The sequence below is a fragment of the Camelina sativa genome, chromosome 17, assembly GCF_030686135.1.
Source record: "Camelina sativa cultivar CO46 ecotype springtype chromosome 17, ASM3068613v1".
NCBI classification, from domain to species: domain Eukaryota; kingdom Viridiplantae; phylum Streptophyta; class Magnoliopsida; order Brassicales; family Brassicaceae; genus Camelina; species Camelina sativa.
The window spans coordinates 9,814,377-9,829,160 of NC_141896.1; the positions used below are offsets into that span (position 1 = coordinate 9,814,377).

General features: G+C 30.5%; 1 protein-coding gene and 1 pseudogene across 2 annotated transcripts; one reads left to right on the plus strand and one right to left on the minus strand.

Annotated features, from left to right (window-relative positions):
- Window positions 1-2,488: 2,488 nt before the first annotated feature.
- On the plus strand, window positions 2,489-3,644 carry LOC104756536 (ethylene-responsive transcription factor ERF012 pseudogene; annotated as a pseudogene). Its single transcript, XR_015585939.1, has one exon. The product of XR_015585939.1 is annotated as an ethylene-responsive transcription factor ERF012 pseudogene (transcript).
- Window positions 3,645-12,137: 8,493 nt separating this feature from the next.
- On the minus strand, window positions 12,138-14,182 carry LOC104756537 (uncharacterized). The gene is made up of 3 exons (XM_087494042.1): window positions 12,947-14,182; window positions 12,607-12,835; window positions 12,138-12,502 (listed from the first exon to the last, which is right to left on the minus strand). The coding sequence occupies exons 1-3, from the start codon at window positions 13,846-13,848 to the stop codon at window positions 12,344-12,346; spliced, it is 1,290 nt and encodes a 429-aa protein (XP_087350168.1). The 5' UTR covers window positions 13,849-14,182; the 3' UTR covers window positions 12,138-12,343.
- Window positions 14,183-14,784: the final 602 nt, after the last annotated feature.

Sequence of the window (14,784 nt, forward strand, 5' to 3'; positions counted from 1 at the left end):
TCAACTAGTATGAATTTGAAAAATAAAAAAAATAATTAGATTTCAGAATTTAGGAAGATACACGAGTGAGTGTGACGAGAGATAACGCGGTTTGGATTTGGGTAGCAAAGTGACAGAGTGAGAACAGCTGTTATTTGAAGTCACTCTCTTATCGAATTAGCATCATCACCTTCTCCCACACTCTTCTGACTTCACTCTTCGCTTTCGCTATTTTCATTTCACTATTCTTTAGTAAACTTTTGTTTGCTTTGGTATTTTATGTTTATTAACAAGATACATGTATTCTATGTTGTATCTTTAGGTTTCTTATTTTTCTTAAATATGATTGCTACTATCGATCAGTTCAGTACATATTGACCTTTTCATAGAGATTTATTATCACATAACTAATTAGTTTGATGATGATTTGGATTAATCAATGGTCCGCTAATTGATTGCTCTAATTTAATTGGCTCATCCTCTTTATAATAAAACGGAAGTACACAACATTATTTTGGTAGATTTTATAATTTTAATAAATGGTTACAAATAGGTTATACATATATTATAAATTAATCCATATATTAATTGTAACAAATAAAACCTTAATTGTAGCAGAAAATATTAAACGGGTTATTCTAAATTGATAGTTCATGGATATTCTAAACTTTATTTCGGAAGATCATGTATATGGTTCAAAATATCTAGAATCACAATATTACCAATTTATTTTCCACATATTTTATTGATAAACCACATCAATAAAAAAAGTTATTAAAGGGATAAAAAATATACTCACAATCATAAAAAGTAATCAAATCTCGCTAATTTAACAAGATTAATCGTGATCTTCGGGATCGTATTCAGAAATTTAAAATTAAACCTTAATGCTAGATTAGGACCGTGCTAGAGCACGGATTGAAATTCCTTTTATTTATATTATAATTTTAGAATAAAATATCATTTATATGATTGATTTTAAAAGTTTCTAAGGTCATAATCTAGCATTAATCATGATCTTCAGAATCGTATATTATTATAAAATTATAATATAAATAAAAGAAATTTCAACGGATCCTAATCTATTTAGTAATATATGTACGTATGTTATTTAATGATGTAAGAAAAGGCCAAAAATGTCAGTCCTCTTTATTAGCATTTGTATGTAACATGTTGCCTTATGGTTTATAAATATTACCAGATGATTATAATACAATCAAACGTATTTATACTAATTACTGTGGCGTTCGACGTCTCTGTTTAGTTAACGCGTAACTTACTCACAAGCCACGATGATGAAAATCCAATACCAAGTTGTCATACAGATTAAACCAAGCCAGACATTTCTTTAGACTTTGGTACAATCAAACCAAAAAGTTCGTGAATCTAATTTTTATAAACTGGATATATATATACATTTTTGTGCACGTACGTTTGGAGAATTTACCGTCAATTTTTTTTCTTAAATTATAGAAACATGATACTAGAATTTTTTTTTCGTATAATAAGCTACAAATTAATACCCACTAGTTTTTTTATAGGTAAAGAATAAACATAACTAACCCATAAATGGGGGCCTCTTTCTTGGAAAATTCGTATAAACGAGTTAAAACGTAGCTGTAATTCGTAATCTCCTGATAGTGATGATAGGTACGTGTATAGTCAAATTATAAAAGAAAATTTTGATATCTCAACCTAAAAATATACTATAGGTTATTTTAGCATCTCTCCTCGATTTGCTCATCAAGTGGCTTCCGTACACAGCTAGCTATATACTAATACTACAATATGTATGTAATATGTATACACTCCGAATTAATTTATTCCTGTCAAAATTGACTCCATTCGGTAATTTATTTTTTATCAGTAATTTCTGTTGGACAATTCCAATTCCGTTCGGTAAGAATACAAACCGTTAAAAATATTTTACAAGGAAAATATTGAAAATTTAATTGGTTAAAAATTGGTCCTTGTAAATTTAAGGAGAGGCTTTCTTGTTTTTTTTTTCTTCATTTTATAACTGTATAATAAAAATGTATATTTTTCTTTTTTTGTCTTTTTACAATAATATGCAATAGACAAAGTTTACGTGATCGAATAATCAAAGAGATGTATTTGTGATTCCACAAAAAGCCAATCAAAATCATTATATGTTTCTATATTTTTCCTCTAAATACCAAGAATATTAGTTATATACATGTATTTTTTTTAATAAGAAGATGCAGAACTAGCAAAATGTTAAAATAAAGCCATGTTCAGGTTCATTGTTCACTTGGACAAAGCCTTAACATGCATCCGAATTCGAATAAATAATTAAATTCCAAAGATTTAAGTTCTTTGTTTTATATTTTTGTGTGTTTTTATTTTTTAATGAGAAAGGAACAAAATTGTATTAATGCCAATTGCGAGATAAAGAGAAAATAGAAGAAAAACACCTGTCATGCACCACAATGTCAGATTCATACACAAGAAAACCATAATATATTTCATTTGACCCTATTTTAGATTTATATCAATAAACAAATATTTCATCTCTTCGTCTCCCATACCCCTCCCAAATCAATCCCATCTCTATATATAATCTCCTTAGCTCACATTTATCATTCATCCAAAAATCTCTATCCATCACAACAACAAAAACAAATTACTCAACGACCAATCTCTTCACTTGATCGATATATACTAACACATTGTGCAAATCAACACTACCATGGTGAAACAAGAACGGAAGATCCAAAGCAACAAGAAGAAGGAAATGCCTTTGTCTTCTTCATCACAATCTCCTTCTTCATCTTCATCTTCTTCTTCGTCTTCGTCGTTGTCGTGTAAGAAGAAGAACAAGAAGAGTAAGATTAAGAAGTACAAAGGAGTGAGGATGAGAAGTTGGGGGTCATGGGTATCTGAAATCAGGGCACCAAATCAGAAGACAAGGATTTGGTTAGGTTCTTACTCAACAGCTGAAGCAGCTGCTAGGGCTTACGATGTTGCACTCTTGTGTCTCAAAGGCCCTCAAGCCAATCTCAACTTCCCTACCTCTTCTTCTCATCATCTTCTTGATGACATCTTAGACGAAAAGACCCTTATGTCCCCCAAATCCATCCAAAGAGTCGCCGCTCAAGCTGCCAACTCATTTGACCTTGTTGCCCCTTCTTCTTCATCAGCCGCCTCGTCACCGTCCGATCATGATGATAATGATAATGATGATGATGGGATGCAATCTCTATTAGGATCTTTCGTGGACAATCATGTGCCTTTGATGGATCCATCATCATCATGGTATGATCAGGATCATAATGGAATGTTCTTGTTCGATGATGGAGCTCCGTTTGATTACTCTCCTCAACTAAACTTCACGACGATGCTCGATGAATACTCGTACGAAGATGGTGACATTCCACTTTGGAGCTTCAGTTGAATCCGACGGTCCAGAATACATACTTTTAATTAGTTTATCATATATATATATTTCTATCATTTTTTCAATTCTTTTTAAAATATGTTAATTAATTTTACCCTTTGTCGTAACTATTATTTTCCAAGTTGTTTGTTGCTTGGAGAGAATTGACGACGGACACGAATATAGTAATACAATAATTCAAGGTTTTTATATGTACTCGATAATACAACTTGGGAAGTTCACATGAACAAGAGATTTTTTTTTCTCACTTCTTTGACTTTTTCTGTTTTTCATGTGTGGAGTTTCCTTTTTTAATCAATTCATTAACAATAAATGATAAATAAAACAGTGTCGTATTGACTAATCTGATAATTCACTATATGAGATTTTGTATCATTTTCTTCAACTCGTTTACTTGTATATATGTGTGCCAAGTTGCTACCAATATGTGATGATTTTGCAATCCAACACATTATTTTTGTTTTTTTTTTTGTTAATTCCTGTTTTGGTAAGTAGTAAAGGCGATGATGTGAATAACTTACAATCATTTTTTCCCTCACTAGTTGACAAGCATCATTAGTTAGAACTTAGAAGTCATTATTGATGATAGTAAAGTTCTTAAGATGATAAGATAACTATATGTAAATTAATGTGCTAATCAAATCTGAACAACTCTTTCCCGATGTGTCCTTCATGATTCATAAATAGTTCGATTAAATAGTATTATGTGTAGTACTATACTCTCAGAGGAATCTTACTGTTTCATGTGCCGTGGAAAAGTTTGGTATGGCAAATAATGCAACACATTGCTTGGGGACAAAGTTCATATCTTTGAAACTTGAACTTAAAATAACATATTTTTTCTAATTTTATTTATTTTTCCTCTTTTGGGAAAGAATCTCATGGAGACAGAACTGCAGTCAAGGGATATAACTACAATAGTGTATATGATTCAATTTAATTTTAATCAGATATTTTATAGCACCAAAATGTATGAGACTTCTAGCTAATAGTAAGAGTCCTGCCTTGCTTCAATTTGTAAATAGAGTTACTCAGGTTTTTTACATAAAGAGAAGCCTAGGTCCTCCATCTCACTTGCGAACTCAAAATCTGTGTATTGATGTTATTACAATCACCTACGCTTGAAGAAATCACCATTCGTATTTTTATATATAAAAAAAAACACAAAATAATAACATTCGAATATTTTTTTCACAAGTTTGCTCCAACTGTTATTCTTATTTTCAACATCGTTTTTGAGACAAGTTTACATTCTTCAATACACATGAATTTGCGCAAGCATAACTGTTACCTCCTAGTGCATGTGTGCGTGTATGATTCGATATTATTTGTTGGCTAGCGTAGATGAACTTGTTTAAGTATTGTGATCATATCCCATGAATCTACATTATACGAACACCATATATATTATTATAAAGAATAAATGATGAGATCATGTGAGTTTAGTGTTTAGTATCGATACATTATGGTCTTAAATGTAACAAAAATGTTGAAGACATTTATCGGCTATTTAATAGCTAAAGACAGGAAAAAAAAACATAGTTAAATGGGTTGTTCACAAATTTGAGGGCCAAACTAATACAGTACAAAAGATGGGACCCCATACTCGAGAAGATAACGTGATTTGATAAGACATTCATATGATTCATAATATTCATATCTTATCACATCAAAGTGTTAATATTGCATCTCTTTGTCAAAGGCACATCTAAACTTCATTTGGGATGAAACCTTGAAGCCACATGACTTGTCGTCTCCTGCTCAAAGCTATATTTATTTTAGCGTTTATTTTTTAGTAATGTGATTCGGATACATGGGCTTTGGTCTTGGGTCCATTATCGATTTAGGCCACCGTAATGAATATTTTAAAACTATCGGCTAAGTTAATATAGAACTTTAAATCTGTTAGGTTAATTTAAAGGTATTGCAAAATGCACATGGCTAGAAAGAAGCCCTGCATAATTTGGTTCAGCTAAGGCTTTATCAACCCAGATTGAACTATTTAACTCCAGTTTCTGAATATAATAGGCAAATGAAATGATGAGGCTAACAAAGTTTAATGGACTAAAATGTTATACTGTATAAGAATTGCATCTTTCAGTTTTCAGATCAGAAAAATATACGGTTCAATCGATAATAAATAATTCTAGATGATGATGATGAGAAGTTTTAGAAAATAGGATAACTTGTGATGATTTTTTTTCAACAAAGTAGGATATAGGATATATATAGAGTTACAAGCAAAAAGAAATAAGTTTTACAACAAAGTGAATCACCATGGTCAGATCCTTACCTTTATGATAACATGTAGCAGTAGTATTAGGATAAATAGAAGTCAATATCGTCAACAGCATTAGGTTTTTTAGTTTGCTTTATGCATCACAGTTTCCAAAAAAATTGTATTTGTTCGTGTCTTCGCTCGACTTTTATTTTCTATTTGTACTTATCTTGATTCGGAAAGAATTGGCGGCGGATAACAAAGTGTTATCATGTACTTGTCGTGTGGAAAAAAAAAATTATTCCAATAAAATACCTAAAACAAAATACTAACTTATATTTTTGGTCGCTTTAAAAAATCAGTAGCTACATTACCAAACATGTGATTCCAAGCACTTTTGTATTGGAGAAAATAGACTTTGTAGCAAAGAATTGTTTGCTAGTAAAAGAAAATCGAAAACTTTCTATACATGTATGATTGAGTTAAAGTTAAGGTCATATGTGCTTTGTCTTTTAACGATATAATATAACAATATAATTGATATTCTATGATCGGATCTTAAATCATAACGACATTTACATTGTTCTTAATCACAATTCAATTACGAAATATTCAGACATATATGTGGAGTTCTTAAGAGGTTTTTAACCCATCACCCATGCAAAAATCTGAATGTCTGTTTCTTTCTATCCGGAGGGAGTTCATTAAATTTCGTTGTTAAAATATTTGTGAAAATCATTAGTAAAGAAATCTTTTGGCAATAAATTGGCACACATTTATAAAAGATTTTGTCCACAGAGACTGGACCAGTTTCAGATTTAAATAAAATTGTGTTCGTTTTGCTCAAAGCAAAAAAAAAAAAAAAAAAAAAACCAACCTAAGTAAGGAAATAGGTTAAAATTTGTAATATGTTCTATATCGTTAGCACATTTATGTTATAAGGATTATTAAGAATAATTACACTTTTAATCATAAGGGTAAACACTTTCAGTTAGTATAGTCTGCTGAAGATTATATTGGAACCCACAATATCTGCAGAGAAAGATGGTTGTTTAGATTGTAAGCAATGTTCTACATTAAAAATGTTATCGGAAGATGAGCCAACACTAATTGGGCAACTGGCAATGGCCCATAGCAAATTGGCAAACTCCAAATTTAAGAACATCAAAATTGAAAAGGCAACTTCAATTTTATTTGTTTTAATAATGCAAGTTGTAATTATGTTGTCTGCTTGCATGTTTGTAGTAACCTGCTTAAAGTTAAGAGATCAATGCTCCAATATAAAAATAAAAAACACAAAAGAGATAAATTTCAATATTATTTGCAAGTGTGATGATTGCATAAGCATTGGTGAGGTTCACTTCTAAGTTCATTTTTTGTTTTTGAATTCAAATAATGTGAAGTTAAAAATAAACTCACAAAAATATGCGCTCACAGAAATCTCCAACGTTAATCATAGCCACCTTATCTCAACTCAATGTATCTACTCGCATATATCTTTATGTATAGGATAAACCGAACCGAATATGGTTTGTGTCAAGTAAGTAGTAGTATGAAGTATGGGTCGAGTTTTCAGTGGTTGGGGTCTGAAGTTTTAATAGCATACTCCCTCTCTCTCACAAAGATTGATATTTTGGGATATATTTTTGTCCCACAAAGATTGATGTTTTGCAAATTTCAAGAAGTAATCATTTAAAATATTAATATTTTTAAATTGTTATTGATTTATATTTTCTCTCTCTACCAAAAAATAATTATAAATTAATTAACAAATAAAAACTAAAAATTTTCTTAATATATGTGAAAGTCTCAAAACATCAATCTTCATGAGACAGAGGGAGTATAACATAATAGTTTCCAATGCCCAATCTTTATAACATAGAGAGGTGTAGTACGTGCTGAAATAATGGGAGAATTTAGTCTCATACTAATATTTTGTAGAACTGTAAAACTACGAAGACTTACATTGACCAAGGTATTATTAATTTTCTGTCAGTGGATGGCACCCATTGGACCAACAATTTCAGCAATCACCGCATTAGTTTAATTTAATTGTAACAATCTGTATTAAACTAGATATATACAGTATATGCACAACAATTAATTTCAAATACATTAAAAATTAAAACGCACAAGTCATAACAATGATTATTCGAGTTTATATGCAACTATTTACATCTTAATAAATTTCGCAATCAAAGAGGCAGAGACATGCATGCCGAAACAAGCATTCCTCTGCTGACTTCTCTCGTCCACAATTTTTAATGTTTTTAAAAAAAATACTATATCCTAATTAATACTAGCAAATAATTAAAGATATAGGTCGACATTTTGATTGTTTAAAGAAAATTTAGGTTCTATACATCAATTATTGACGGTACGTATATGCCTCTATATTTAATACGTTATGTAAACTTCATATGGTGTCGTCGACCATTTTCGAGGAATTAAATTATATTTCATGCACGTATTTTTGTTAGAAGTATTCTAAGGTTTTACATTTTGTCATAAAAGCTTACTCGTTTAGTTAAAATATAATTGACCACAAAAAAAAAAGCTTACTCGTTTAAAAAAGTTGATCAGTCTATATTAAGAAAAAAAAATTGCTGTTAAAAAAAAAAGTTCAGTCTACCTAAACAATATGAAGATATAATATGTATTAGTTCAAACTTTAAAATAGATGCATTGGGAATTTGGGATATTTGAAGGCACTGAACTTTTTTATTTTATGGGAAATTTGTAAACCAGTAAATACTCTATATCTGCAGGATAATTAATTTATGTGTGGAGTGGTTAGATTTCCAAGTTTGAAGTCAACATTTTTGAGTCAAAATGCTGTCAGACAATTACATGCGGGCTGTAAAAATTAATACTACAACTATAGTTTTACATGAATACAAAACTTATTAATGAAAGTGACGCTTTCCAATTATTTTTTTATTTTTTGAAAATTGTTTTAAAGGATTAATAATATTCCAGATTAAGATATGATACTCTTGTATATGTAATACTATATTTTATCCTGCGGTACACCGCGGAACTATATTTTATTTTAGAAAAGAAAAATATAATTTAATTAGTAGACTAACTATGTATATATATATGAGTATATGACTAATGTTTTGTATATTTTAAATCTTTATCCCTTATATTTATACATTAATTAAAATTTAACCTATGTTCTAGCATTTGATTAATAAAATTTAAAATTTATGCTAATGTTGCTATAACCCGATTTGAAATAAATCTTGTTTTATGAGATTTTTAACATTTATAAATCTAAAGATTCATAATATTTTAATTTTTATTAAGTTTAACATAGAAATAATCATTTTTTTAAATGGTGTTAAAATATAAAAGGTATATTTATTTTATTTAATAATTTAGGTAGAACTAATTAGTTTCTATAAATACATTTCGAATTTATTTATAACAATTAAACCAAAATTTATGGCGTATGCTCCTCTAACAATTATTATGTATAACAATTAGCTTTTATTAAAAAAATAAATTTAAGTAAATATTTAATGTCAGTGGCATTCTCTGTAAATAGTACTAAACTTGAGGATTTATTTTATAATTGTCTCCAAAAATGTATATATAGATTTATACTTCAAAGATTTCAAACTTAGTGTAATTCATTCAAGATTTTTAAATATTCCAAAGTCTAGTATTATTCAGAAGTATAAGATTTAACTAATATTTTGAAAATATTGCAAAAGTTCAATAATTTCTATGAGTAAAACTAAGAAAAAAAAATGAAACAATCTGAATAATTTTTGCATGAATATTAATTGAGTTTCATTGTTTTTAGATGCTTTATGAAAATTTTAACATTGTATTATTTTTAGACAACAAAGATTATAAAAAAAAGAAAGAAATCTCGCTTTTTATAAATATAAGAATTTAGTTAAATCATACAAGTTACTTGGTGATCCATTTCAAATATGTTGAATTATTGTATATCTTTGAATTTTCGTGAATGAGAGAGTAACCTATGTTGAATAATTATTTCAAATATTTTTGAATTTCCGTGAAAAAGAGTAACCTACGTTGAATTATTTGGTTATTATTAGGCTACAGTCTAGTGGTTTATGTGAAGGTAAATTACTAGTAGTACTAATTTTTCTTAGCGAATAGCCTACTCAACCCACTCGGATGCTATGGTGCACTATATTATCTATATATATAATATTATAATGTCACATGTGTTGTATTTTCTTGATAAGGTTTTGGAATAAGTTTCGAAAGCATTATAAAGAAAATTGAATCAAACACTTTATTTTTAGTTTACAAATTCATAATATTTTGGGTAAAATAAATTGAAATATTTTGCAATATTTGTTTGGAGTATATTGATGCGAAGGGAGACCAATCCAGCAAGAAACCATGTGATCAGTGGCGTCTATAACTAAATATAAAATAGAAGAAAACGAAAGGATAAGGATAATATAAAATCAGAAATGATATATCTCGATCTAGACTATATATATATGATGATCGATAAGGACACATGGCTTCTACAACATTTCTTTTATGCGACGAAACATGTATTTTATGCATCGGATGTGTTCCTGTCGTAACCAAAACTTATAATTAGAAAAAAGTATACCATAACCTATTTCTATGATTGATTGAGTAGTTTTAAATCGAAAAAATGATTGCCAAGCTACTTGAAGTATACGTCAACACATAACCACACATACAAACAATATAAATGTCTTGTTAACTACGTGAGCTATTGTCATAACATAAGGACATCCATAAACAAACATAGGTTATATGTGCAACACCATAAACATTCGAAGTCTGCCGAAATCGGGCATTGGCCAGAGTTGACCGACGTTGACCAGTATTGACCGGCGTTGACCAAAAAAAGTATTCAAAAAAATATTTTTTTTTTTTTTTCTAAAAATTATAACAATTTTGTTTTTATGTATTTTTGATAAATAAATTAAAAAAAATAAATGATTTGTATAATTTACAAAAACAACATATAACAACAAAAAGATACAAGAAAATTATTTACCAAAATAAAAATAAAAATAATATGAAAAACAAAATTTGTGGTATATAAAGTAACTAATTTTGTTAAGCCTAGGGGTGAACAACTCTCATTGAGTTTATAATAAATGGTTAGGGTTTTATATGTGATAATTAAAAACTATAATATAATATTAAAATTAACAATTTTAAAATTGATTGATCAACATATTTTGTTTCTTTAATTAAGATTTTTTTCCTTAATTTAAAGGGGATGAATAAGAGAGGTTAGTCCGTAAGTGTGAACCCACGAATTGTCTGTTTCTTAATACAGAAAATATACCAAAAATAATATAATAAAACTATACCACCAAAATTTGATGTGTAGTAGATTTTTTCATAAACAATAACAAATTTATACTCTTTCTATTTAAATATCATTTTTAATTTTGTATTTTCAAAAATACATAAAAATAAAAATTATTATTATTAGGAAATTTGTTTTTTTTGAATATTTTTTTCTGGTCAACAGCGGTCAATGCCGGTCAACACCGGTAAATATGGCTCAACGTCGGTCAATACCGGTCAACGCCGGATTCTGGCTAACCTCGAATGTTTATGGTGTTGTAGACATAACATATGTTTGTTTATGGATGTCCTTATGTGATGACAATAGTTCACGTAGTTAATAAGACATTTATATTGTTTGTATGTGTGGCTATGTGTTGGTGTATACTTTAAGTAGCTGGCAATCATTTTCCCTTTTAAATTCTTATCCATATCCATAATAAGAAAAACTAAGTACAACATTGCTGTCACCTAGAAAATTCAAAATTTGAAGTAACCAAAAAAGAAAACGATTTCAAATTTGCCTTTTTTAAGTGATCCATTTCAAAACGAAACATGCATTGAGATCAACGCCGACTTGGAAACTCTACGTTTTGATGAATATACATAGAATTACTAAAACTATGTAGTTAACAGACAAATTTTAAAACTCACCAGCAAACTTACGTTATATGCTTTGTGAATGACATATATTTTAACTACTGCCTCTGATAAGATTGATATTGCAAAAAGCATTGGAACTTATAGCCAAATTAATAAGAATTTGGCGGTACTTAAAACATCCAGAATAGAATAGAAGTATGCATCTAGAACAGGTAAGTCTCCTAACATAGACCATTGATATCTCTGGATCACGACATTGGATGTTTGTTTAATCGATAGTTTTTTGGGAAATCGCAATGCTTAGCGCCGAACAAAAGAATCTTCTTCATGCTTCCCTCCCAAAAAATTTTGTTTTTCTTGGGCAAAACCAAAAGTTATACTTATTTTTTAATCTCGAATAAACAATTTGCCATTTTTATTATTGTTATAACTAAAATATCTAAAGGGAATCGATATTGTCAGTGATCCAGATCAAGATCATAATATTATCAATCAAAATCACTTGTTCCCAAAGATTCGATTAAAAACATATACCAAAAAAAGAAAAAGAAAGAGATTCATTTTAAGCCGTTGATTTACAACAAAAAATAATAAAAACACCAGCTTGTTTCTTCAACTATTTACAGATTGTTGTTACATTAGTAAAAATCGAAAATTACTCTCTCTGTTACAAACCTCTGAAAGAAGCTATACCATTTTTTTTTTGGTTATATAGCTCAATCAGGGTTACAGAGACTGGTAATAAAAGAAAGAAAGAAAAAAAAAAGATTTTTTACATTTTGGTCTTTTTTTTTTCAACTTTGACAAAATTTACCATCCATCTGATTCTGAACAGCTCTAACCGCAGCCACTCTTGCAGCCGTAGCAGCCTTGTTAGCTCCAGCCACGGCTCGGCTCACCTGCTCTTCTACCCGTCTCCGATTCACTGCCTTGTTCGCTGTTTCTCGAGCCGCCTGCAAATTTTCAAGTTAAAGTTTTTCACTTTTTAACTTTTTTTGTGTGTCAATTCCAACAACAATCGAGTCAACAACTCGGGGTTTCAACTTAAAAAAATTACCTGAACCGCTCTAGAAACAGGCTCGCTCGTAAGAGGAAGAGAAGTTACAAGACTCCCTGAATCCCATTCACCAGATTTAGCATCACCTGTTCTAAACGAGTAAGCACCAAACCCTTGTTTACGACCTTCATGCCACGCTCCTTCATAACAATGTCCATTCGCAAACCGATACACTCCAAACCCATGAATCTTATCACCAAAATACTCCCCTGCATACTTATCTCCATTTCTAACAAAACACAACAGAGTATAAAAAAAAAATGTCTATTATTACTTTTTTGTCAAAACAAGATTCACTCATGAAAAAAAAAAAAAAAAAAACAGAACAGAGAGAACATACCTGAAATGGTAAGATCCAAGACCATGTTTAACACCAAATCTAGACTCTCCAACATAAGAGCTACCATCAGCACAAGACTGAACACCAAACCCATGACTCTGACCATTGAACCATTCACCAGCATAACAATCACCAGTGTAGAACTTGTAAACTCCATAACCATGTCTAAGACCTTGCCTATACTGACCTTTATATCTACTCCCTCTAGCCCAGCTCTCAATCCCATAACCATCGTATCTCCCATCAACCCAATCACCTTCGTAACGACCTCTCACGAAATAGTAATAAACTCCACTCCCATTACACTTCCCTTTGTGAAATTCACCTTCGTAGAAGTCTCCATTACTGTAGAATTGAACACCTTCTTTCACGAATCGCTTCACAACAACCTTCTTATCCGGTTTGTTGGTATCGTCTCCGATGTACCATTGTACCGGTTTAGATTTCGGGTTTCTTCCTTGAAACCCTAAGAATCTGGTGGTTTCGTCGCAGATTTGTTTGATTGCGATTACGGTTTGGTTAAGGAGTGCGATGTTCTTGGAAGCGAAGAAGAGAGCTACGGCGACGAAGATGAGAGCTAGCAAAAGATTCTCCGATGTGAGGATCTCATCGGTTTGTGAGAAGACGACGAAGAAGAAGAAGGAGGAGAGGCTGAGGAAAGAGAGAGAGACCATGGTGAAAGCTAAACCGGGATTAATCCGAGTTAAACCGGTTTTAGGATTTGATGAACCGAATGGTTTAGGTGGTTTTCGTCTCTGCTTCTCTTCTTTCTCTCCGGCTTCTAGATCTTGTTGCTCTCCTTCGACGATTGAAGATAAGCTTTGAAAAGACGATCGGACATTTGAAGATGACCGGAGCAACGACGACTGCGTCCTCGTTAGCTTCGCCGCCTGTTTCTCCATTTTCTTCTTCCAACAAAAAAAAAAACACCAAAAGTTCGAAACTATCGAAACGAAAACAGAGGTGAGATTCCGGTCATAATCGATTTCTCCGGCGAGAGTACACTAACCGCTGCTTCACCACCGTAAGTAGCATCACGCACGACTCTGTTAGAGAGTAAGAGAGAGATTTGAGATTACTTTTTTATAAACAGTGATTTTTTTTTATTTGGCTCTCTTCGTTGTTAATTTTTCCGGTACCGGAGAATTTTTTTTAAAAACGGCGAAGCTCAGTGAGAGAGAGAGAAAGGGGAGAGGAAGCGAAGAAGAAATGGACCGGGTTTGGGCTTTTTAATTTAAAGAGGAGAAAGAGATGAGATTAGATTTAATAAGAACCGTTGGATTAAGATCTGACGGTTGATTAAGTAAAGAGGAGAAGGAGAGCCGTTGGATGTTTGTGTGACCGGTGATGATGGGAATATACATTGGTCGACGGATCCAAACATGAACGGTTTTTTAGCTTTTACTGTTGCAAAAGCTGGCACGTGCCATTTACTTTTAACACAGTCTCTAATAATATTTTATTTTTACGCAGTATATATTTATTTTTTCTTGATTTACAGAAAAAAAATCTCTGCTTTTTGATAAAATTGTTAAATTAGTTTGGACATCAAAAGAAACTTTAGAATTATGTTTTTTTTTTTTTTAAGATTTGTTTTCTATTCAAATCGGATTAGGCTAATAGTTTTGTCTAAATTTAATCATTTTTTTATAAAACATACAAAATGCCACCACGATGCCAGCTTTACATTTCCACTTAACATAGGAATAACTTATGTTTACCAGATTAATTTTATTTAGTTTGTTAAATTCAATTTTAATTTTTCAATTATTTTCATAGACAAAAAACCATTTTTGGTTAATTTCTTTTACAAATTAAAATTAACCTAAATATTTTTT